This window comes from Mus caroli, chromosome 19 (assembly GCF_900094665.2).
Source record: "Mus caroli chromosome 19, CAROLI_EIJ_v1.1, whole genome shotgun sequence".
Classification (NCBI taxonomy): Eukaryota; Metazoa; Chordata; class Mammalia; order Rodentia; family Muridae; genus Mus; species Mus caroli.
Window position 1 is genome coordinate 9,985,220 of NC_034588.1, and position 26,482 is coordinate 10,011,701.

The 26,482-nt window shown below is 40.9% G+C and overlaps 1 protein-coding gene and 1 pseudogene across 1 annotated transcript in view; one reads left to right on the forward strand and one right to left on the reverse strand.

Moving 5' to 3' along the window:
* Nucleotides 1-5,856: 5,856 nt before the first annotated feature.
* LOC110286099 lies at nucleotides 5,857-6,183 on the forward strand (annotated as a pseudogene).
* Nucleotides 6,184-9,856: 3,673 nt separating this feature from the next.
* LOC110285224 (protein FAM111A-like) overlaps nucleotides 9,857-26,482 on the reverse strand; it is a 35,150-nt gene continuing 18,524 nt past the window's right edge. The window contains 1 exon segment of the mRNA XM_021151202.2: nucleotides 9,857-11,426. Coding sequence (XP_021006861.1) covers nucleotides 9,895-11,426 — 1,532 coding nt within the window. The 3' untranslated portion in view covers nucleotides 9,857-9,894.

Consider the following 26,482-nt stretch of genomic DNA (forward strand, 5'->3'; position numbering starts at 1 on the left):
AGCAAAACCATCAATAAAAACATCACAAAATACAAAGAATGTGGCAATAAATCCAGAAGGAGGAGAGTTGCCCATGGTACGAGGGCTGAGAAGAAGTTAGAAGGAGGTCCTGTGCCATTTGCTCTGGGAGCCTGCATTCTTCAGTTCTATGTGCAAAGTTACAAATGAAGAAAAAATAGCAAAAGGAGGATTTGACTTGGGTGATTTTTAGGGAGTTTAGCTAATTAGTTAACATCATTTTTAGGAAGTAAGTAAATTTTTGGGTGCATGATGTAAAATTCCTAAAGAGTCAATAAAAATATTAGGCTGGGGGAAAATATGGGATTGAAGATAAATTACTTACTGCATTTTGTCTTAGATTTGATGGATTACCACAGTGGCTGCACTGTGTTTGAATTGTGCTTCAACAATATATCCTTGGTATAGGTGGAACAACAGTATGAACTAACCAGTACCCAGGAGCTCTTGACTCTAGCTGCATATGTATCAAAAGATGGCTTAGTAGGCTATCACTGGAAAGAGAGGCCCATTGGACTTGCAAACTTTATATGCCCCAGTACAGGGGAACGCCAGGGCCAAAAAGTGGGAGTGGGTGGGTAGGGGGGTGGGNGGGAGGGTATGGGGGACTTTTGGGATAGCATTGGAAATGTAAATGAGGAAAATACCTAATTTTAAAAAAGAAAAAAAAAAGAATATATCCTTGGGAGATGATAGACATTAGGAGAAGCATCTCATCACATGCTGGCTGATATTTAGAAAATAAACAGAATTGTGGGAAAGGCTTCTCTTAGCTTATAATTGATGGTGAGTTTTCTCTCCTATCACCTTGCCATACCCTCGCATGCCTTCACCCACTCCTCCACTTTCTGTTTGTAGACACACAGCTTTCTTGAGTGTGATCGAATGTACTTTATGAATTTTTTTGTTGTTGTTGTGAGATTGCTTCCTTCCTCCTGAAGGAAGCCAGACTGTGGAGGAGCTCACATCTGAGGACTTTAAGTTGTAACATATAAAGTACTTAAGAAAAAACGTGCCTGCTCTATGAACAACAATTCCATGGGATGGGTTTTTTTTTTTTTAATTTTGTTTTAGTTGATTTTGTTTGTAAATTACAGACAAAAGTTTTAAGTACTATGGGATGTACAGATTGGGATTGTTTTCTAAATCTGAAATGCATTTTTTTCCTGATTATCTTAAAAATGTATTCGATCCATGGGCTAGGCTGAGGCCCTGGCACCTACGCAGCTCAGTCTCCATTCGGGTTCCCCAACAACTGCAGAAGGGGCTGTAGCCTGACTGAGGAAGCCAGTCCCCATCTGGGCTGCCTTGTCTGACCTCAGTGGGACTTAATGTGCTGGAGTGGGGGCATGCAAGGGGGGCATCCTCTCAGAGAAGGGGATGGGGATGGGGAGAAGGACTCTGTGAGGGGGGACCCAGAAGAGGGGCAGTGTTTGGGGTGTAAATAAATAAATTTTTTAAATGTGTAAGAATAAGGAAATTTGGCAAAATAGTTAAGCTTGTGGCTCAGTATGAAAAGTGTATCAGAATAGGTAGTAAAAGTAAATATTTTGAAAAGAATAATGGTAGAAAGGACAAATAAGAGAAAAAAAGCCATCTTCTGCTACATATGCAGCTAGAGACACGCGCTCTGGGGGTACTGGTTAATTCATATTGTTGTTCCTCCTATAGGGTTGCAGACCCCTTCAGCTCCTTGGGTGCTTTCTCTAGCTTCTCCATTGGGGGCCCTGTGTTCCATCCAATAGCTGACTGTGAGCATCTACTTCTGTGTTTGCCAGGCACTGGCATAGCCTCACACGAGACAGCTATATCAGGGTCCCTTCAGCAAAATCTTTCTGGCACATGCAATAGTGTCTGGGTTTGGTGGCTGATTATGGGATGGCTCGTGTCTCTAGCTGTATATGTATCAGAAGATGGCCTAGTCAGCCATCATTGGGAAGAGAGGCCCCTTGGTCTTGCAAACTTTATATGCCTCAGTACAGGGGGACACCAGAGCCAAGAAGTGGGAGTGGGTGAGTAGGGGAGCAGGGCAGAGGTGGGGGATAGGGAACTTTCAGGATAGCATTTGAAATGTAAGTAAAGAAAATATCTAATAAAAAAGGAATAAAAAAGAGCATCTGTGGGTATGCTTAAGTGGGAGTAAGTATGGGCAGAACAAGTATGGAACCCAGAGGGGTCATTAAGAAGGGCAGGAGAAAAGAAGGGTGGGAGAACAATAGGAAGTGTGATATGAGGACCTGTGAGGTGCTCAGCAGGCAACAGCATCTGCCAGTGGGCCCGAGGACATGCGCCCAACCCCTGGAATACAAATGATAGAAGAGCCAACCACTCCCCGCAAAGCTGTGCTATGATCTCCACCCTCCAGTCATGGAATCATATGGCCATATACATGTGCACCACATATTATGCGTGTATAGCAAAAACATATTTCAAAGAGTACACAATATGAAAGCAAAGGGGGAAATACTGAGGGCAGAGGGCAGCAGGGAGGGGCAGAGAGAAGAAAGGGAGGGGAGTAGGGGTAAGAACCAACTAAAACTTAGTATGTATAAAATGTCTTTAGAAAATGTGTTACTTTGTGAAAGAAAGGAAGAAAAGAAGGGGGGAGGGGATGGGAGGGGAAGGGAGGGGAGAGAAATGGAGGGAAGTAGGCCTTTGGAGACAGTTGGAGATGTAGCTCAGTTGATAGAGTGCTTCCTTAACACGCATGAAGCCCTGGATTTAATCCCCAGCACCTCATAAACTGTGTCTGATAGCACAATCCTCTAGTCCCACAACTTGGGAGGTAGAGGCAGGAGAATCAGAAGTTCAAGCACCAGTGAAGAGGAAGCAGAAAGACTGGAAGTTCAAGAGCTGGGGAGATGCTCAGATTGTCAACCCTGGTAGTATAAGCATGAAGACATAGTTTCCATCCACCAGAACTCCCATTTAACAAACAAACAAACAAACAAACAAACAAGCAAACAAATGCTAGAGGCCTCCAAGTTTGCATGTGATCTAAGTGCTTGATGTGAAGGTTGCACTCGTAGCTTGCTGACCAGCCAGTCTAGCAAAATGGTCAGTGTGCAGGCTGAGGGAGGGATCTTGCCTCCAGCAAATAAGGTAAAGAGTGATTGAGGAAGATGCTGGGAGCAGAATTCTGCCTTCAGTCATGTACCACATAATATACAAATAAATTAAATAGAATGATAGAAAATAAAATAAAAGGCCTTTAGCGTTCACTTGAAACATCTGTGTAGAAACTAATCAAAGATGTAAAATAAGTAGGTCATGTGTCATTTCAGTAGGAAAAAGAAAGAAATGTATATGTATATATATACATGTATATACATAATATGACACATAATATACACATATATATTCAAATTTCAGGTTGTTTTTCTTTGGTATTTTTAAACATCCTTAGCGTTATTAAGTCCTCTCCCTGTCTTCCCTACCTCCCCATTGCCCTTCCCATTGAACTTATCCCTTCATTATTATTATATAACCTTACACTCACACACACACACACACATATGTATATCTATCTATGTTTATACACATATACATTTAAATATATATATATATATATATATATATATGGAGAGAGTAATATACTACACACACACACACACACACACACACACACACATATATATATATATATATATATATATATATATATATATAGAGAGAGAGAGAGAGAGAGAGAGAGAGAGTTTAAGTGGACTCACCCTACATGGTAACTAATGCTTTTTCCGGAAGTTATAGTCTGTCAAAGAAAATTTCCAGTGCCAGATGTAGAATACCTCCCTTCAAGCTGGTGGTTCCCAGAGACCCCCAAAGCAATACAGGCTTTTACCATTGTTCTTGGTTACCTACAAAAACATGATGTGACTCTACTGCTAAAGACATGACATATTTTGTCCATAGGACACGAAGAAAACAAACTAGTTTCAACCTAAAAGTTTAGTCCTTGCTGGTTAGCTCTCATACCATGTGAAAGTGCCATGGAGGCTTCTGGAGGAAAAGTCAGTAACAATCTTATTTAGGTGTGAACCTTGTGAGGTGCAATAATCATTGGCCAGATATATGCCCAAGTGTGTGATGGTGGTGTAAGCATTGTAAGAATCACTAACTGGTTTCTAGTTTGGCTTAAGACCTGTTTCATAGGAGGAAACTTGTGCCTGGTATTGTAAATCTGACCAAGAACCTGTGATTGAGAAAGTCACATGCCTTAGAGGAGAAGCTATTACTGTTATGTTACTAAATTAATATAGTATCAAACTGTCTTCTGAAAACTTACCTCTATGCCCATAGGTAAAACCAGCTTTCAATCCCCGTCAGAGAAGCTCCTTTTGACAGTGTGCAGCAGTTACTGCAGAGACTTACAACTTGTCAAGATGCAGAGAACAAACGTCTGTGCAGTGCTCAGCCACAACTGACTCCAAAGCTCCAGGATATTGTATAAGAGGAGGAGACAGGATTAAATGCTTGGGGTCAGAAAGGACTGCTATGAGACACTGTCTTCTGACATGCCATGCCTGGTGCAGTGATAAACTCACAGCCTATACGAATGCTTATACAGAACTGCACAAGTTCAAGCCAGTCCCTATTGCAGCATCACGGAGAGAGAAGCCCCTGAGGTCTTCCTTACTGATTGAGAAACTGTTAGCAGTTGGTGGTGACTGAGAGGGGTACATGCCATGTGGCAGGTAGGTAAGTATGCTTGAACAGTTGTGGAATTTTTGGGTGGTCAAGCCCAGCCAAAATATATGTGTCTGCATGTGTCTATGTGTGTGCTTGATTTCTCGCTTTCTTTCTCTTCTTTTTTCTCTGGCTCACAAAGAGTTAACAAATTCCAAGCTTTTTGCCTGGCTAGGGAGGGGCCCTTGAGCCAGAGAGAAATATTGAAGCCTTTTTGCTAATTCCCTTGCTGTTACCAGTTTTAGTAATTTTATCAGAAGTAAGCAGATTTTAATGACAAAATAGCAAAATAGTTAAATTTCCAAAGGCCATCAACTTCTGACCCCCAGAACAGTATGAGAGAGTTACAAGGCCAGAGCTCATCAGTCTTTGGCCTAATTCAGATGCTGTGCACCTCTTCAGTTCCTAATCCCTTGCTAGGCCTGACTGCCCCCTCCCCCCCAGCATGGCACATCACCTCTCTCAGCAAGTTTTCTCCCTGTTCCAGGGTTTTGGGTCAACATCCTCTAGGTGCAGTTCTATAGAAGGTATCTTCTTTTTCCTCCTCTCATACTCAAAGAGCCTCTCATTCTTAAGTCCATTATATTCTAGCTCCCCTTAACTAGCCTCCACTTCTTTAGTAAATCTTGTACTCCTCAGAAGATCTCCAGCCGTCCCAGTATGCTTCCAATCCAAATCCAACAACCCACAACACAGAGCAGATGATGCTGAATGTTGGTGCTGGGGATAAGACCTCTCATTTGTTATTGTTGGAATATGCAAAATAGTAATTACTTTGGAAGAATTTTGGCAGATTTTTACAAAGATGAACATTGTCTTAGTATAGACCCCAGTTATACACTTTGGCTGGTATTTGGCCAACAGTGTTGAAAATGTATGTCATACAAAAACCAAAGCACAGAGTTTTGTAGCAGTTTTATTCATTAATCACAGAACATTGGAAGCAACTAAGATCTCTTGCAAAAGAGAGTAAATAAACANATTGTAGAAAATATACATATCACTATGCAGTAATGAATAGAAATGAGCTATCATCCCACAAAGTACACAAGAAACATTAGTGGTCTATTGGCAGTCTTAAAAGGTACATGCCCTTTCCACCATCTTGGTGTCTGTGGAAGCCTGCTGGGAACAGGACTTCTAAAAGCAAGTATGCCTGGAAGGCTGTAGTGCAAGGCCATTTTTGCTGGTACAAGTGAGGTCTCCAAAACCAAAAAGAGCACACGCCTCTTCTTAAAATTGAAGGCGTTTAGGCCCGAGATGAAACGGAGTTCTACTTAGGCAAGAGATGTGCTCATGTGTATAAAGCAAAAAACGATACAGCAACTCCTGGAGGCAAACCAAACAAAACCAGAGTGATCTGGGGAAAAGTAACTCAGGCCCATGGAAACAGTGGTTCGTGCCAAATTCCAAAGCAACCTTCCTGCAAAAGCCATTGGACACAGAATCCGTGTGATGCTGTATCCATCCCAGATTTAAACTAATGGAGAGTAAATAAATAAAAGTAGATTTGTGCTCTTGTTAAAAAAAAAAAGTACATGCCATATGACTCTACTTATGTGACATTCTGGAGAAGGTAAAACTATGAGGAGTATAAGACGATGGATGGTCCCCACCATTCAGGAAGAAGAAAGGATAGAATGGGGACTTGATAGAATAGCCAAACTACTCTGTAGATTGTTGCAGGATATTTGATCATGCAAGAGAGATACATGTGAAGACAGAATGAGCCAAAGAACAAGAAGGAGATAGAATATTAGAACAGATTACCAGAGTTAGTATGAGAATAAGCAGGACAATTCAGTAAGCACCCGAGAAAAGCCAGACTGAATCAATCAGCTTGGACAGGAGTTTTAAACCAGCTAGCCAAGCTCAGAAAGAACAAGAAAGGGTGACCTTATTTATCAGTCAGTCTCAAAGGCTAAAAACCTTCTAGACTTCTATGGAGGCTAGAAACTTCAAGGACTAGGCTTAGGTTAGCAGACTGAGGCAGTAAACCTGAGATATGACAATTACATCAGGTGAATAAAAGTTACATTTACAGTAGATACTCTAGTAGACAAATGACATTACACTATCTGCTAAATCCAGTAAATATCACACTATGAGCTTTAAATTATGCAAATTTACAAAATCATTTAGAAACTCAAAGGCTCAGAAGACAGCATGAATGTGTGTTATCCTAAGAGAATTTATTATTTGCGTAACCATTCCAAATGCTTTAAGACTCTCACTCAATTGGGGTGTGTGTGGGGTGGGTGGAATCGTTGATTCAACTTTAGAAGGGAAAGGCATATGTCAGATAAAAGCAAAAGAATTGCACAGGAGCACTGTTTAGTTAATAAAACATTCATTTTTATCCAAGTACAGATGAAAAATTCTGCCATGTATGCTACTGCTATATATTATCTTCTATATATTTAGGTATATATCCATGTAGTTATAAAAATAGCTATTATATATCTTTATAATATGTATGTCTGTGAATTTATGTCTCTGTAGCTATATCTATGTATTTTTATCTATAGCAAATATTTATCTATGGGTGTATATATATATGTATGTATATATGTATATAACATTTATATGTTTGTGTATATTATGTTTATACATATAACTGTATATATCTATGTATGCATTTATTACTTATGTATCTATGCAGTTATCTAAATAGCTATTATCTATGTATCTATACTTGTATATATGTATGTATCATCTATGTTTTATCTATCTATACTCTGATTAATCAGTTAACTAAATTACTGAGATGTGGTAGAAAAAAAAATCTGTTTCCCAAAGTTGGAGTGAGAATTTACAGGGATGCCCTGAGAAGAGGCTGAAATATTCTATGCAGTTATGAATCAGATTTGGTGACATCTATGATGGTTCTGTAATTGACTGTAGATACAAATGGTTATGGGTGCAAATATTTATAGATCTATCTATCTATCTATCTATCTATCTATCTATCTATCTATCTATCTATCTATGCAGGTTACTACATATACATATATTTCTTTGCCATATTTTAATTCAGTATTTTTAAGATGGAAAGCACTCCTCCCATGATATAGGGACATAGATACAAAAGAAAAGAATATATTACTGAAAATTCTCAGGGACTAGTAGGGTGGCTCAGTACTACAGACATATTTAGTATTCATAAAGCTCTGGGTTCAAATCTCTGCAAAGAGGTTTGGAATTTGGTGGGCACAGTGCATTACTAGAGGTAGGCATGGATGCACAAATGTAAAGAGGGTTGGAGGCAAAACACATGTGCATAGGACAGTGGGGCACAGTTTCAGTGCCTTTAATGACATTCCTACTAATTGAATAAAAGAGTCAATAAGAAGAAAGAAATTCCAATTGCAGAATAAGCCTAATGAATTATGTAGATACTCTAGGAATACCTACTCCAGGAAGGAGGAACACAAATCCTAACTCTTTAAAAAAGGACTATGTATAGTGACTTCCTTCCCATGGGTACAAACAGAAAGTAGAGACAGGATAGAAGGGGGAGGGAAGGGGGAGGGGGAAGAAGAAGAAGNCATTTGAAATGTAAACAAAAGTCTAATAAAACAAGAAAAACGACAACAAAAGAACAGAAGAAGAAGGAGGAGGAGGAGGAGGAGAAGGAGAAGGAGAAGGAGAAGGAGAAGGAGAAGGAGAAGAAGAAGAAGAAGAAGAAGAAGAAGAAGAAGAAGAAGAAGAAGAAGAAGAAGAAGAAGAAGAAGAAAAGAAGAAGAAAAGAAGAAGAACTTCACAATGGAGAAATCTAGCAAATACCACTTCAGCAAGTGCCATGAGTCTGTAGCATTAAGAAGAAATCTCATGTGACTAAATAAACCTTTGATGTGACAGCATGAAAATGATACCTGACTGTGATCACCTTCAGAACTCATAACTCAATCTAATCATCAGAAAGTCATCGGGCAAACCTCAGTAGAGGCACATCCTACAAGCTGCTGACTAGTATTCTTCCTACTGTCAGGGTCATTGAAACTAACAGCTCAGAAAAGCTGCCACAGCCTTCAGGAACTTAAAAGGAGACATGATAACTAAATGTAAATATGAATGGAATCTTGGAACAGAAAGGGAGACATTTGTTATAAGCTAATAAACTCCAAATAAAATCATAAGATATTTAAGTTAGATTAATTATAAAAGTAGATCATTATCATCTGATTTTCAGTTGAAATGGGTGGGGAAGGGGTTTATGAACTTCAATCCTTAGCTGAGGGTTTCTAGCAATTGAAGACTATGAGGGAAGGAAAAGTCAGTTTCTTAAGGGTATTGACTCTGGTAGTTCAAACATGCTCCAGTAATGCCCCAACACCCATCAGTATACGAGGACCACAAATTGGACTGGTGTTACTTTAAAAACTAACAAAAACGAGGATGCTAAGTTGGAAGAGAGGTGGGGTAAATCTGGGAAGAGTTAAGAAGAGAAACAGAAAGGTGAATAGGATCAAAATATAATGTATGCATGTCTTAGATTTTAAAAGAACTAATACACATCTATTTTTAAAAAGCAGAAGAAAATAGGCTACAGACACGGGGAGATTTGTGCCATACTCAACACTGATCAGAGAAGACTTAAAACAATGCTCGGGTGCTGAGAATAATTAACTGTGAGTGTTCATGTTTGGATGGGTCATCTGCATTAACCCTGATCATCTCAGGGAACTTGATGAACAAGGGGACACAAAGAATATTAAGAGGCAGAGGAAGGAGAGAAGAGCTGTGGCTTACTGTCTTCTAGACATGACAAGGATGAAGCAGATGTCCATCCACAGAAGCTGTGGTTGCCCAAACAAGATCAAGCCCATCAAAATTTCTGCAAAGATGAGCTGGGGCCTCCAGGATACTATCCCTTGTTGAGGAGCTATTGGCAGTTGATGGCTTCTGATGCAAGGAAAGTCACACTCCTTTGAGGACATGGCTGCTGGTAGGTTGCTCATGTACCAGTGGGTGGCCATATGAGTAGTACTAACTGAATTCAGGAAGTTGTGAAAAGCAAATAATTAAAAAGAAGACATGAAACTGAGGTAGGTCCTAGAAGAGTTGAAAGAAGGTGGGAGTAGATGGATATGGTCAATATAGATTATATAAATGTGTGAGACTTTCAAAGAGTAAGAATGTTATTTTTTTTTTATAAAAAGGAAAAATAGATTAAATTCTCTCCAGTCCTCAATAATCTTGACTTTTCATTTCTACATCCTGCTGATTTACACATTCCTCATCATACCATATTTTATGCTTTTGTTGAATATCACTGAGGATGCATTCCATAGAAGGGCCAAACTCTACAATACTGGAAACACCACTCTCATACTCACAAATGAAGCCAGCAGTGTGCATGGCTACCAGAGACCCTTTAGAATCAAATACAAGAAATCCAGAAGATCCACAGTAGAAAGTGTTGTCACAGGCAGCCACACCAGGTTCATGAACTGTTTCTTGGAAACTTCTTTGGGTGTATATATAGATATATTGCATAGTATTAAGGCCCTTCATTGATTTTCTTTCTTGAATGTGCTCATCTTGAGAAATCACAACACAGCCCTCACTAAGCTTCTGTTTTACATCAGGATGACCAATGATATATATCAACCCACTGGATGGTACAGGAGTTATTCCATTATACAGCCCTGCAGGTTCTTGTCCATTTCCCTTCAGTTTCAGGACAGCATAGTCAATGATGTAATCAGATATCTCAAACCAGGGTTCAACAAAAAAGAAGGAGTTTTTTTCCAGGAACTCTTCATAATCAAACGTGACTTTCACATATTGACTAATTTTATCTGCCCACTTACTTTGTTCTATGCCTTCACCCACAATGTCATTGATCACATGCCAGCAAGTGAGAATGTACAGCCCTGTAAAAACAAAGCAGGTAGCACAGCCCTCATTTTCCCCGTTGTTCCAAATGATGAGCCCAACTGAGTCACTGAACTGTGAAAGAAGTTTGAGCACTTTAGCTGGGGTGGGGTTTTTGGTCAGTTTCCTGAAGTTTTCTTTATGTATTTCAAATGAGGAAGTTCTCTGACTTTCTTCCTTGATGTATGCTCTGAGTTTTTCACACTCTTTCTTCATTGTGGGGTACTTATCCACAATGTATTCTTTTATTTTCCTATAAGATGGCTTCTCTAAATCAATGGGGTCTGCTGCTTGGGGACATTTTACTATCTCAAGCTCCACCTGAAAGAGTTTGCCCTCCAATTCATCAACTGACTGGGTGTTTTCTATGATGGTGTCAAAGTCTTTAATGAGCTTCCAGTGGTCACTCTCTACAAAGGAATAAAACCTGCCATCCTTCCTCAGAGTTTCCTTAATGGTGTCTCCCTTGAAGCCATACATACAGAGTTTGTTCCCCTCTTCTTGAAGTTCTCTACACTTGAGAATTCTTTCGTTCCTCTTCCCAACTGCATCAATATAAAATTCCACTCAGTCAGTACACACATGGTCCTGCCAACGATACACTTGCTTATCTTCTTCCTGTTCTTTTTTCATTTTAGAAAAGGTAATGACCACGTGGCTGTCTTCTGGAAAACAGCAGAGGGGCATGCCAAGGTTTATATATCCTTTGATTCCTTCTTTGCCATACACCAGCATTTCTTTGTTCTGTTGACTTTCTATTTCGTTTTTGACAGCATTAAGGGTGTTGAGTGCTGCATACAAACTATCTGTCTTCTTATGTGTGAGTGTATATTTCATTTTTTCATTTTTCCATTGATTTCCATCTAAGGTAATGATAATTGTCTTATATGTCTGATCTTGCCGATATTTCTTGAGTGAATATTCCCATTGGTTCTGCAGGTTTGTTAATTCACTTGCTCTTTTTCTAGATTCCATCTTAATTTGATAAATACTGCAATCACTCTGCTCTTCTTTGGGGCCCTAAAAATAAATGGTATATATGTTTCTTTTTCTTTTTTCTTTTTTTTTAAGTGAGCAATTCACAAAATTCCTGTGGAAAACTCAGCACCAACCTCAAAAGATCTGTGAGTATAATTAATCAGAGTTTAACATGGGATCCAAAATACAAGTTCAGCTTCCTATCAAACCAGTCAGAAAAGCCTTGTGTTTAATAGGGTCATTTCCCAACAAAAAAAGAGAGAAGACAGAGGGCTTGGGCAGATATTTTAAAATCTACCAACTTCCTGATGGAGTACTTTAGGTCTTGCTTATTACTTTAAACAATATAATTTTTATCTTTGCCAAGCCATTCATCAAGTGCAATATTTTTATCATATTGTACTGGAAATTGTATTCATTTGTTCGTTACTGTTTTTCTGCTATAGGGTTTGATCATATAATCAAGGTTTCCATGGAATTCTCCAATTAGTCCCTGCTGTTCTCAAACTTATAAATGTCTTGCTTATAGTGCCTACATTCTAGGGATACCTCACCATGCCAGGATTTAAATTGTTTGTATTTTAAGATGCCAATTTCATAAAGAGTACTGTACAATCATTTAGAACTATTGAATGACAATAATAAAAAGTTACTACTTAACTAATTATTTGCTCATAAGGGATAGTTATTTTGGCAATAGGTACCTCCGTTCACCCAGCATCTAACATGCAAGAATCTGCTATATCTTCAATTACATCCATACTCAAATCCTTTAAGTAGGCAAGAAAGAAAATGGCCTCCCTGACCCCTGACCTGTTGGTAAACATATTGAGGGACTGAACATTTTTCTTATAACTTCTTTCCCTAACATCACGTAATAGTCAGCAAAGGAACCAAATGCATAAATGCTAATGCTCAGTTACCTACCATCCCCCAGTGGTCTATGCATTTCTTTTTTGTAAACTTTTGTCCACAACTTTCATTTTTATAGCATGTGGTCTCATTTTCCCTAACTCATATTATTGTGAAAATGATGCCAACAGTCATGGGTTCATATTCTAGCAATGCTACACTGTGGTAATAAAGATAGCAATGACAGAGTATGGTAAAGACTAAACCTGCTATCATTTGAAATAACACTAATATTTTCAGATGTAGAGATTAAGAATAACATAAGCTAATATAAATTTACTCTGGCCATGCCTGGAAAGTCCTGGAAAGCATGCCTTCAGTCCAAATGCTTTCACCAGCAGCAACCTTGTCACACTGTATGGGGTGCTATAAATGATTTTCAAATATTTAAAGACATCTGGAACAATTTAGACCTCTCTCTCTCTCTCTCTCTCTCTCTCTCTCTCTCTCTCTCTCTCTCTCTCTCTCTGTGTGTGTGTGTGTGTGTGTGTGTGTGTGTATAGGTATTTTGGTTATTGTTGTTTCCTGAAACATGGAGCCCCTATTCAGCAGGAAGGTAAACATCTCCTCCTGCTTTCAGAGTGCTAGGATTGCAGGTCTACTTGACCTGACAGTTTTAATGGAAAGGGAAGTAGTATATGTGGTTGTCAGATTATTGATCTGCAATAGAGATATACAGAGATACATCTAGGCTTGGCATGGGTTTTCTAGCTATTCAGGTTTTCTAGCTTTATGAAACTTGAATAGGAAGAAACAACTTAGAGGATTTGAACTGACATTCTCAAATGCCTGTCAATACTCAATCTTCCTGATGTGTTCAAAGACCTTTGTGGTTTCAGAAAAGGGTCATTTTTATAACTGAGCTGGAGAATAGAAAGAGCTCTTACTTCATCAAACTTACCCAAGTCTTCAGTTTTCCTCCAGCAATTCCTTTCTCTTGTCCCTCTCCATAAACAAATGGAAAACAGTCTTCCTTACCTGCCTAATAAGGTCACAGTGAGAATCAATATACAAAAAAATCATTTTATAAACTCAAGTACTATAAGAATATAGGTTGTTATGATTTAATAGATCATCTAGACTCGGGATATTTCCATGCTATTAAAAATATTGGTTTCATTTTCCAGTTTCTCTTAATAGACTGTACCTGATATTTTTATTTTCATCATTGTGATTGTTTTAGACAAAATTACAATTGTTTTTTTTCAGTAAAAGATTACTTTGATGTGACTTGAAATATGAATCCCTTCCACAATCCTATCTACTCACATAGGAAGAATCATGTAAATGGAGATAATTTCATACAAGGAAGCAGCTTCTTGGCAGGAAAAACTATGCAATTTTGACCAAGGATAGCCAAATTTGTTATGTGTATATTTCATAGCAGTATATAGTGGTATAACTGAGAAGAATGGTACAGGGTTTTCACGTTTGTCTTTATATCACAAAGGTACCTCTGTGACCTGCTCTCCTAACAGCTCATGATAGCTTAAAGATGAAACAGATGGTTCACCTGAAACACTAATTTCAAAATGATTCAATTTATGGCTGAATCTATACAGCTGTCATATACTGTGCAGAGGAAATGATAAAGTGGTGGCCCATATTCCATTTCAGCTCTGGTCTTGTTTGCCCCAGTATACTAAGTTAATAAGCGCTAGTTTACCCGCCAAGCACAATAACCCCAACAACAGAAAGGGAGCATTATATGTCAAGTACTATCCTAAAATTTTAACATAAATTACCTCTAATTGTTAGCCCCATAACTGCCATGGAAAGTAGTTTATATTTGAATTTTGTTGGTTGGAAAGTATATCATTGACAAGAGACGTGACAGGCCCAAGCCGAGAATCTGAAGGAGAGATAGAATTCAAATACAGATGGAGATGGAACCTTTCCACATAGGAGCTTGCAGTCCAGGAATTCAAAGTGTTATACTTACCTTGATGCTAAGCCCTAGTTTTCCTTTAAGATGGAGGTAACAGAGCAATGGGGAATTTGCAGAGGAATAAGTATCCCATGGGCAACCCCTCCAGAAGTTGAGAGCAACTACACTTCAGCATCCTTATCAAAAATTTTAAGAGTATTTGTCTATGCTGTTACATTTGGGGGGCAGTGTAGGTGATATGGGAGTAGGGGTTTTCACAGAAACCTTCTATGTCTCTCTTAACTGTAAGTCTGCAGTCATCCATGCCAATGAAAAAGTAGCTTCCTTGCCCTTTACAGTCATCAGGAGCATGGATCATGGACATGGGCTTCTGGTGACAGTACAGATCATGGTCTGATCCCACATGGTCTCCAGAGGCAGCATATGCCAGAGACCTTAGTATGATATCTGGTGGCAGTATAGACTGGGCACATGAACATGATCCTCTGCTGTAGCATGGGCCACGGATATCACTATGATGTGTATGGTGGCAGCACAGGCCAAGAACATCAGCATGGTCTCTGGGACAACACTGGCCACAGACAACAATATGGTCCCTGGTGGCAGCTCAGCAGATGGACGTCAACATGGCTTCAGGCAGCAGCACAAACCACAGATATCCACATGGCCTGGAGTGGTAACATGGATGACAGACATCGATATGGTCTTCTGCAGGGGTACAGACCATAGATGTACACACAGCCTCTATTGGCAGCACAGACCGTGGACCTCAACGTTACCTCTAGTGGAAGCACAGACCACGAACATCCACATGAACCTCGGGTTTCAGCACAGCCTGGGGCAGTCAGCCACAGATACCAACATGGCCTTCAGGGGCAGTATGGACCATAGAGGTCCTTTGAGGAGGCCCAATCCAGAAAATGAACAGTTCTTTATCTCAGACATCTTATTGTTCCTCAGAGCCATGGTGGTTGTGTAGCTGGTGTTCAGGGGCTGTGTCTGTGCAAATTCCATGCCACACAGCACCCTTTATGCTCTACTAGCAATGACATGTTCTCCCATTACCACAACCTTCTCTCACACCCCTCCCTACTGTCTTATCTCTACATCTGCCTCCATCCACCCTCACTCCTCTCTCCAGTCCTCCATCTTTCTCATCTCTCTATCACATATTTGTTTGTCATAGTTGTATGGAAACTAGTATGTCACATAGTAATGCCCAGAATCAGGATGATCTTACAGCTGGAGGGGGGGGGCATCTCGGGGCAGGTCCCATGGGAGCTCCTGGCTGCCATGAGGCTCACAGTGTTCAACCTTTGTGCTTGAAGGCTGCTGGCAGCACCACTGTCCCACACTCCCTGTCTCCTAGAGGGGCAAGCAGCAGCTGCAGCTGTTTTCTGTTGGGGCATCGCTCTTCAGAATCTCAATGGTCTCTCCTCAGAGATCTGTGATAGGTGCCAGTGACTTGTCATCTTTGTTTTCTCTGGATCTATATTTCTTTATTACATCACCATTTGAACAATGCTGGTCATAAAGCATATCCTTCCACCAAATTCATAAAATATGTTTATGGAATAGATGGAGTAGACCTGTGTTGTGCTGGATCATGTTGTAAAGTCTTCTGAGATTCCACCTGACACTAGTCAGAATGGCTAAGATCAAAAACTCAGGTGACAGCAGATGCTGGCAATGATGTGGAGAAAGAGGAACACTCCTCCATTGCTGGTGGGACTGCAAGCTAGTACGACCACTTTGGAAGTCAGTTTGGTGGTTCCTCAGAAAATTGGACATAGTTCTACTGGAAGATCCAGCAATACCACTCCTGGGCATATACCTAGAAGATGCACTAACTTGTAATAAGGACTCATGCTTCACTATGTTCATAGCAGCCTTATTTATAATAGCCAGAAGCTGGAAAGAACCCAGAAGTCACTCAACAGAGGAATGGATACAGAAAATGTGGTACATTTACATAATGGAGTACTACTCAGCTATTAAAAACAATGAATTTATGAAATTCTTAAACAAATGGATGGATCTGGAGGATATCATCCTAAGTGAGGTAACCCAATCACAAAAGCACACATCTGATATGCACTCACTGAGGTATTAAGTAAGTATCACTAAGTAGCTATTAGACCAGAAGCTCAGACTACCCAAGATACAATTTGCAAAACACATGAAACTTGAGAAGAAGGAAGACCAAAGTGTGGACACTTGAGTCCTTCTTAGAAGGGGGAACAAAATACCCATTGAAAGAGTTACAGAGACAAAGTTTGGAGCAGAGACTGAGGTATGACCACACAGAAACTGCCGCACCTGGGGATCCATCCCATAAACACCCACCAAACCCAGACACCATTGCAGATGCCAACAAGAGCTTGCTGACAGGAGACTGATATAGCTGTCTCCTGAAAGACTCTGTCAGTGCCTGACAGAAGTGGATGGTCACAGTCATCCATTAGACAGAGCACAGGGTCCCCAGTGAAGGAGCTAGAGAAAGTACCCAAGGTGCTGAAGGGGTATGCAGCCCTCTAGGAGGAACAACAATATGAACGGACCAGTAACCCCAGAGCTCCCTGGGACTAAACCACCAATCAAAGAAAACACACAGGGAGACTCATGGCCCTAGCTGCATATGTAGCTGAGGATGGCCTAGTCAGTTATCAATGGGAAGAGAGCCCCTTGGTCCTGTGAAGGTTATATGCCCCAGTATAGGGGAATGCCTGGGCCAGGAAGCAGGAGTGGGTGGGTTGAGGAGGAGGGAGATGGGGGAGAGGATAGAGGATTTTCAGAGGGGAAACTAGGAAAGGAGATAACATTTGAAATGTAAATAAAGAAAATATCTAATTGAAAAAAAGGGTTTTCAATGAGAAAGAGAATGCCATTCCAAATATTATAAGGATTGAACATTGCTCCCTCTTATAAGGACTCAAGGAGAAATTCTTAGACTTGCTAATGATAGTAATATAATCTCAGTCTGCCAGCCAAGAAAAATGGTTATAGGGACAACTGTATGCCCCTCAAATAATTAGGATAATACAGCCCCTTTTTTTCAGCCAAGAGGGGTCCAGAAACTCCTCAGCTCTACCCCAGGCAGTTCAGGATTATGTAGAGGAAATTTAATCCGGAAACATGGCTACTGTGGCAAGGGATCACATCCAACGATCTTTTAGGTATATATGATGTGGCCAGAATGCAGACACTCCCTCAACTATGGTATGATTTGGCTGGAATACAGGCACATTCTCAGAATGCACCTTTAATCCCTAACACTGAAGGTAAGGTTACTTTGTAGAAGGAAGCAGTCATGTTGGAAAGTGACTTCTAATTGAGGAGTAGACAAAGTGAAGAATTAGGGAAAGATTTGACAGAATGAGTCAGAGATAGGTTATGCCCAACTCACACAAGAACAGCAAAGGAAAGAGAGGCTACTTAAAGGGAGAGAGGGGGGTGGAGAGAAATGGTGTGAGTGTATGTGTACACTTTACTGGGACAGTTGTTTACAGAGATAGATTGCAGAGAGAACAAGCTAGGCATAGGTGAAGAGAGAACAAGCTAGAGAATGAGAAGAAGCCGGAAGAATTGAACTTATTGCCAGAGCTTGCTTGAGGCCAGGCAGAGCAATTCAGTCAGAGCAGTTGACTTAGTCGTATTAGAAGATTGGATTGTACAGAGGCATGAAGCTTCCAGGCCTAGGCCTCAAGTAGTTAGAACAAATAAGGAAAAGTGCCTTAAAATAGCTTTGGTATGGCTCCCATCTCATCACTTCATGTGAGGAAATAAAAGCAATATTTATAGGACTGGGCCTCAGTTCTACCACCTCAGTAATATTAACCTCAGATTTTCTCATAATTTATATACCCACTGTGGGTGTGTCTCTCTGCCTCCAGGATATATGGGTCTTATGCAAGGAAGAAGTTCAATCTCTCTACAAAGAATTCAGGTCATTCCAGGGGTAATTGATTCAAACTGTATGGGAGAGATTAAGGTTATGCTTTACCCTCCCCCCCCCCCCCCCCCCATCCCTAATAGACTGAAGAACGTCCTGGCGTAGATTCCTCCTCCCCCCCCCCCCCGCCAAAACACACACACTAAAACCGTACATCTGGGACAAAGAGTTGAGTTGCACAATTGCTTTTGCTTCCTTATCTTATCTTAATTATATGGCGTTCTAAATACAGGAAGATAAAAACTCAGGTTTCATGAAAATTTAAAGGTACAGGGTAAAGCTGCTGAAAGTCTTATAGATACAATAGCTGATATATCTTGTATCACTGGAAAAGGCTGGCCCTCCTCTTAGCAGTCTCAAAGTACCCCATCAACTTTTGTTCACTTAAGACAAACTGCCAATGTGGCAAAAAATGTTGAGAATTTTAACAATGCTATATGAAAAGTCTTCTGGTTCTTTTTGTCCCTATGTGATTCTATCTTTACCTTTCATATTATAGGGAAGAAACATTTTGGAATAGATGGGAGTTCCTTTAATAAGTCCAAATTACTAAGTTGCCTCTCAAGTGATACAAATGAAACTTGTTCCCAATATGAGACTAAGAAAAAAATAGTCAAGGTGTTACAGAACCCATACAACCTAAATGAAATAACAGAGAGGGATTAGGTTTTGATCAGTTTTTTCCTAGGGGCCACTGTTGAAGTGGCTGCTGACCCCATCCATTATTTAGAAATCTGAGACTCCTCTTTGAGTGGACAATGGCTCCTGGCTATAGAAAAGATACAAGCAGTTACAGCTCTGGTTAATGAACAATTACAACTGGAACATATAGAACTTTACAACAGTCCCTGGAATATCCATATATTTGTTATTTTAAAAAGTCAGGAAAGTGAAGGCTCCTATAAGACTATCCTTAAGAATTAAGGCTGGATAAGCTCATAACATTAAATAATTTTCAAAAACTTTTAGGGATATAAACTTTTACGAGACAAAATAAGCTCTACAATAGGTACAAAAAGAAATTTCAAGCCAACAATTAAAGCAAATTAATTACACACAATCTTGCAATTTGGTTGTTGTATCCACTCCTCATAGTCCCACTAGATGCCTCTAGTAAAACATGCTACTTGAATATATTTATTTACCCTCTCTGTACTCACCTCTTTGATTCTTATAGATATTCCATATAACCCATAAGGACAATCTATTATGGAAAGAGATTATCAGACTTTAGAGGGACATATTACTAAATTATAAAAAAGAAAATTTAACTATAGCTTCCACATCATATTCTCCAACATCCTCTTCTTGTGATCAATCATTGTGGAAAGGCCCCAATGTACTGTTAACTGCTGGTCGAGGTATGCTTGTGTTTTCTCACAGGATGAAGATTCTCCTGATCCAACCCCATGGAGGCTTTCAACCACCTCAGCAGCAAATCCAGCAGCTAAATCTGACTCCACCCCCAGAGTATGAAGAAGCCACTGCTGATAGCAATGAGTCCTCGGTGGATATTAACCCTTTCTATTCAAGCCCAGAAGCTATGGTTGCAGAGCTTGTACCCCGATTTCAAAGACTTCTGATTTTCCTAAAACACCTTCTGAACTTTTACCTATAACTCTGAACCAGCTTTGGTATGATGACCCAGGAGGTCTCCCGGCAGCAAATTTACATTGTCTTTTATTCTAGATGCCATTTTAAACCTAAGTCACTTCCTATCTCTAGAAGTTAAGGACTTTTTCTTCTATAGTCACAATGCCGATTTATTTACTCAAATAAAAATAAACAGAGATATACAAATCATTTTTCATTAACTATCTTTTATTTCTTTATTAATTTTATGTGCTTGTGTGTGTCTGGGCATTGCACCATGTAAATGAAAGGCCCATGGTAACCAAGAGAAGGGTGCTCAATTCCCTCAAACTTGAGATTCAGGGGGTTGTGAACCACTATTGCTGGGAACTGAATTTATCACCTCTGTAAGAGCAGCAAGTTCATGCATTTAACTGCAGACTAACCCTATTCTTTTAAAGAGGGTTCTTCCCATGCAGACTAATCTTGTGATCATACTCAGTGAGGGATTATAAACCAGCTACCACTAACATGATGAAATTGTGCGCTTTCATAGTCTTTAATCATAAAATTATTAGTTTATTGAAAAGAACATGGAAATTGTCTCTGGAACTGTCAGCCATGGGTTGCTTCTTCACATTATTGTTTAAGTGATGCACTAAGCTGAGTGGGAGCCATTCAAAGACTATATCCGGGCTGGTGAGATGGCTCAGTGGGTAAGAGCACCTGACTGCTCTTCCAAAGGTCCGAAGTTCAAATCCCAGCAACCACATGGTGGCTCACAACCATCCGTAATGAGATCTGATGCCCTCTTCTGGTGCGTCCGAAGACAGACAGCTACAGTGTACTTACACATAATAAATAAATAAATCTTTAAAAAAAAAAAAAAAGACTATATCCATGATCTTAAGCCTTCTGTTGTAGAATCTGAGCCCTAGATTTCTGCCAATAACTACTGCTACTAAGCTACAATGGAAATCTATGTAACCTCTCTGGACCTAGTTTCCTGTTTGCAAAAAGCAGCAGCAACTGTAAATGAGACAAATATATCTTATGGTGATATGTCCAGAAGAGTGAGTGTCCATGAGTCTAGGATCACCTCAGACTTCACTCACAGCTATATGGTCTTGAGCATGCTATTTATTTTCTGCCTCTTTTTCACCCCAAAAGGCATGGCATAGACTCAACATCAACTATTGTGAAGATTAAAAATACATCATGCAAGCTGGATATGGTAACCAGCACTCAGGAGACAGAGTCAGGCAGGTCTCTGTGAGTTTGAGGCCTGATCTACAAAGCGAGTTCCAGGACATCCAAGGGCAACACAGAAGAAACCTGTCTTGAAACAAAACAAAACAAAGCAAAACAAATAAACAAACAATATGCAGGCAATGGCTTCATACAATGACTGCCTGTGACAGATTGATTAGGGAATATTACTGCTATTGATACTGTTATCAATACTAAGACTTAACTAGGGACAATCTTAGAACAGTGGAGGTTCTGGGGAAATGAAAATTGGAAAGCACTTGAGGAACTGGACTGTGTTATAGTATTTCTGAGGCCACGGATTTATTTCTCAATCTGTCAATGAACTTGGGGGTTACACTTAGAAAAATGAACTGAGCAGAGGAGACAGGGCAAGACAAAGCAGAGGTTCCATCATCTTATATTCTTGCTGAGGCTATTTTAGGTTTAACTCTAATTTGATCTCCTTGAAAGACTTCTATAGAAAATTCTTGCTGAGCAAGATAGCAGGCTGTGATTTTTGCCTTTAAAATCCCCTTAGTCTAAATGCTCAGGGATGTTATACTTGGGCCCCCGACTATTCTCAGCCAGTTGGAATAAAGATTTTCAATCGGCTATAGACAGTGTCTGAGTGGCCATCTCTGCTGGGCTCCCTCTCCCACAGACAACAACATGAATTTTCAGTTCCTTTGGAAGTGTTTTAGCAAGAGTTAAGAGGTTAAGAATCTACTCCGTATCCATTTCTCCACCTCCTAGCTTTTCCACTATCCAGACAGAATCATGTAATAGCAAAATATTCAATGCTTGCAGCTATCCTAAGCCAATCCATGTTGTGATAGGAGGAGCTAGGATTCCACTGACCTTAATACAGGAGTTGCTGCCTCTTCTTCAGTAAAGTCACAAAGTAATGGAGCCTGTGGAGGGTTCCCTGACCAGTCTCCTGGCCTCACTTTTCACCACCCCCAGCCAATTACCTTTTAATTTCTCATTTCCCTTTCCTCTTTCTTTCCTGTCTTCCTTACCCCTCTTCATTTACATCCTCTGCCCTACCCCCCTTAGTTCTGGTTTACTCTCTCTTACACCCCCCACCCCCATTTCCTGACCAATCTTAAAGATGCTTAAAGCTTCCTAGCTTGACTGATTTCTCTCTCTGTTTCAATTTCCTCAGCCAGAGTTTTAAGAAACAAGATAAGAGGAAACTGAGAAAGGTGATAACATTTGAAATGTAAATAAAGAAAATATCTAATAAAAAAGAAAGAGAAGAAACAAGATAAACAGATAACAGACACCTTGTCCTAACCCACCACATTGCTGCCTCCAGGACACAGTGGGACAAGAAGCAGACACTGAAAACAAACTTATGCTTTCCTGGTCCTCCAAATGAATGGCACTTCTGTCCTTTTCAGCCCAGGGGTTCTAGTGCTGCCAAGCCCTTGTCCACCCTGGAAAGTACCTGTGTAGTCTCTGCACTTACATACCTGCTGCACATATTGCTCTCAGCCAGCAAACCCAGCCCCTGACTCAGGTCAGCTCTTCTATGAGGAGTAATCAATTAAGCATCTCTCAGAGACATAGTCTGGTCAATGAGAACGCACTCAAGGAAGATCTGAGTAGGTAAGGGAGCAAGGCAAAGGAGAAGAGAGGGTGGGTGAAAGGAAGCTACACCCTTAGAAAATTAATCTCTGGCCAACTGGTTTGTTTTATGCCATTCCCACCTTAAGTTTCTTTTTCTCCATTTTATTTCTGACTTTTAAGAAGGAGGGAGCACTAGCTCTCAAGCTGAGTATCATTACTCTTCCAAACCTCCCCTCTTCCTTCCCCGTCTTCCTTACCCCTCTTCATTTACATCCTCCTCTGCCCCATCCCCTTACTTCTAGTTTACTCCTTCTTACCCTCCCTCCCTCCCTCACCATTTCCTGACCAATCTTGAAGATGCTTAAAGCTTCCTAGCTTGACTGATTTCTCTCTCGGTTTCAATTTCTCTGCTCACCCTCTCAACACCTGTCAACATTTACATTTGCCCCATTCTCTGCTCCTTTGACAGTTGAAGAGGGGGGGGGGATGGGCTGTTTCCTGGGTGGCTCCTGTAGCAGGTGAACCCTTTTAATCCCAGCACTCAGGAGACAGAGCTGGGTGGTTTTCTGTGAGTTCAAGAACAGTCAGGTCTATATAGCAAGCTCTAGGTCTGCTAGGGCTATACAATAGAGAGACCCAGTTTAAAAACCCCAAAACCAAACCAAAAGAAAAAAAATCCTTAAAAAGTAAATTTGCCCATTTTATTCAGCTTTTGACAAGCACAATTAAAGAAAATGGAAACTATTACAACCTCTTTTGTCTCCCCTCCAGGGCAGAGAATACCTGCAGAGAAGACCTTAGAGCCCTGTACTGGTTCTAGCTGGTTGCTAACCCAAATGGGGGCTCCCAGAAATCTGTTGTTAAATAAAGTTCAGGTTATTGCTCTTGGTGTAGTGAAAACAATCACTTCATGAAATCTTAGGAGAGATTCTTAGGAGAGAGTGAGGGAGAAAGATCAAGTTGAGCTGAGCTGAGCAAGACTCTGAAGTGCTGACTTCTGGTTTGCTGCAGGAGATTGGTTAGCATTTAGTAGCAGAGTCAAGATTTGTGGATTACAGGAAATTTAAGATTTTGAAACAAAGGGTGAGGTAATCTTGGTTTGCACAGTGTTCTTTATGTTTTCTATTGAAGGTTGGTTGGATCTTTGAGGAACCTACTGGAAAAATCAAGAGGTTTTTCACCTTTCTAGTCCATGGTAGAACATTCCTGCAATAACACATTTGTGTTGATGGAAACAGTTGGAGAATAGTCGTACGGATGAAGTAGCCACCTATGTGAGTGGAGATGCTTCCTACACACATGCCTGAGAAAGAAATCCGCATACAGCACTTACTCTGTGACACTCAACAAAACGCTGTGGGGCTGGAAAAATAGCCTACTAGATGCAGAGGTTCATTCCCCAGCATCTACATAGTGGCCCACAAGTGTGTGCAACTTCAGTTCCAGGGAATCCAGTGTCCTCTTCTGACCCCTCCAGGCACTGAATACACACAGTACACAAGCATACATCCAGGCAAACACTCACACATACAAAATTTTAAAATAAAATAAAATCTCAATTATGATGGAAAAATCTTAGGAGGCATTTTCATGACGTGGCCAAGATGGTTTCACAGAAATTGTTTACAAGAATTTAGCATGGGCCTCCTTCAAGCACTGCTGAAGAAATGATTACAGCAGTTCACTTTGGCTGCAGACGGAGCTGTACTCCCCACTTAAGGCATTACAGCACATGGGTGCACAGGTTTGTCTCAACTGATCTCCACCAGCCCAAGACTTTCCTGCATCATTCTATTGCCAGTAAACTCCCAAGACCAGGCCTGCGCCAGCACCCAAAGGGGTAACTCAGTGTTTTTTCTTTCAACCCGGGCTGTTGGTTTCCTTTGCCACACTGCAGGACTTACCTTGCCACCCCTCCCCACCACAGCCTCCACCCCCATCCCCCCATCCCAGCTGTTAAGGAAAACAAAAGCACTAGGGAACTGCAGATCTGGCCAAGGCACACGCACACGCACACGCACACGCACACGCACAGGCTGATCTTTTTTCCTGGTGGCTAGAGAGCCTGCACCATGTGGTGTGCTCCAGTGAGAGCTTAGCTCCTGCCTCTTCTTTTTTTTCCTCCCCAGAGTCACAGTTCTTCTACCAGCTGTGTGAGGGCTCTAAGCTTCTCTCTTGATAGAGGCCACTGTGGGACCCAGATGACTTCATCGGAAAGCTAATCAAGGCAGGGAGTACTAAATCTGACAGTGGCCCCTAGAATTGGGGGTGATTTGGAGGAGGGTTTTTAGGGTCTCCTTGGGTATTATCTTTATAGGTAATGTCCTCTATTGTAATGTGGTCTCTTTCTGGTTGGGTGGTAAGAACCAACTCTAAGGCTTGTAAAATATCTCTCCCTAGAAGATTGGTGGCTATTTGAGCCACCAGGGGGCGTTTAAGGCTGGTAGCCCCATCTGGTTCTTCCCATTTGTAAGCCTGTTTAGTGATGTGTGAGAGGTATCCCCTATGCCTATGAGCTGGGGCCCAGGGATCAGTTGCCAATCACGTAGTATCTCATGCTGTCTTATAATTGTCCTGTCTGCTCCAGTATCAGTGAGGCACTTAAATGGTTTGTTGTCTATTTTAATGGTTAATTTTGGATGGGAGCCTTCTGAGATGCTGGACACCCATAAGGCTTCTAGCTCTTACTGTCGTGGCTGAGGGCTGCCCGGTATGGAGTTTAAAGGTTCCAGTGGCTTACCATCCTTATATACAGCAATACAGTATCTCTCCTGGTGGAGACCTTTTCTGTAGTAGAGACAGATTGTCTTAGGGAAATTAGAATCTCTTAGGGGGAGAAGGTTTTGTGGGCATTCATTCCCCCAATGTCCTGCCTCCCCACGTTTGAAGCAGATTCCTTTTGTCTTTACTGCTGCTACAAATTTCTGAGTCATCGATGTAATCTGGTGTGATAAAGTTCCTATATCTTGGGTTGCTACAATCTACCTATCATGATGTTTCTCCTGGAGACCCTGGCAAACTAGTCTGGACTTAGAAGTCATACCTTCCCATACGATGGTTTTTAAGAAGGAGGTCTCTGGCTGTGGGGTTGGGAAGTTTTCTTTCTATGCTCATTTTAGTTCTGAGAATAAAATCAGATAGGGGTTCTCAGGGCTTTTAATGGAGAGAGAGCAGGGAGGAGGCAGGGTTTTGTGACCCTGAGGGTGGAGTGAGCCTATAAGGACCCTGCTGGCTGAGCTGCCTATTGAATTCCAGTGGAAAAGTCTTCCTGGCCAAAGAGTTCATTAAAACCCCATGGGGTGTCGCCTCTGCCCTGGTTGTGCCTGACTTATTGGCATTTACCTTGAAATAAGGCTTCACATTCCAAAAACATGGGGCTAGGGAGGGAAGAACGACAAACATCTCTGCAATCTTGGGGTTATTAAGTTGGCAATATGGCTCTGTAGGAGAGATTTTGTCCAAGTTGTGTGGATGCCGTCTTCCTTCACGGCCTGCCTGAGATTTTTAAGTCTGAGGCTTGGAGTGGGTACCAATTAAGTGGTCTATTTTGACTGGGGTTAATATTAACTGGGTATGCCTGAGTGGTTTGGTTTTCTAGTTCCATCTCAGACTCCTGCGTAGCATAGGAGGCGGGTTAGTTTATGCAAGAGAGTCTCAAAAATTACAAAGTTTTTGGGTGGTAATTGGTTGGGGGTAAGGGACTATGGAGTTAGGCGGGGCTTTGACTACGAATTTTGAAGGTATTTTGCTTTTATGGCTAAGAGAAGGGGGAG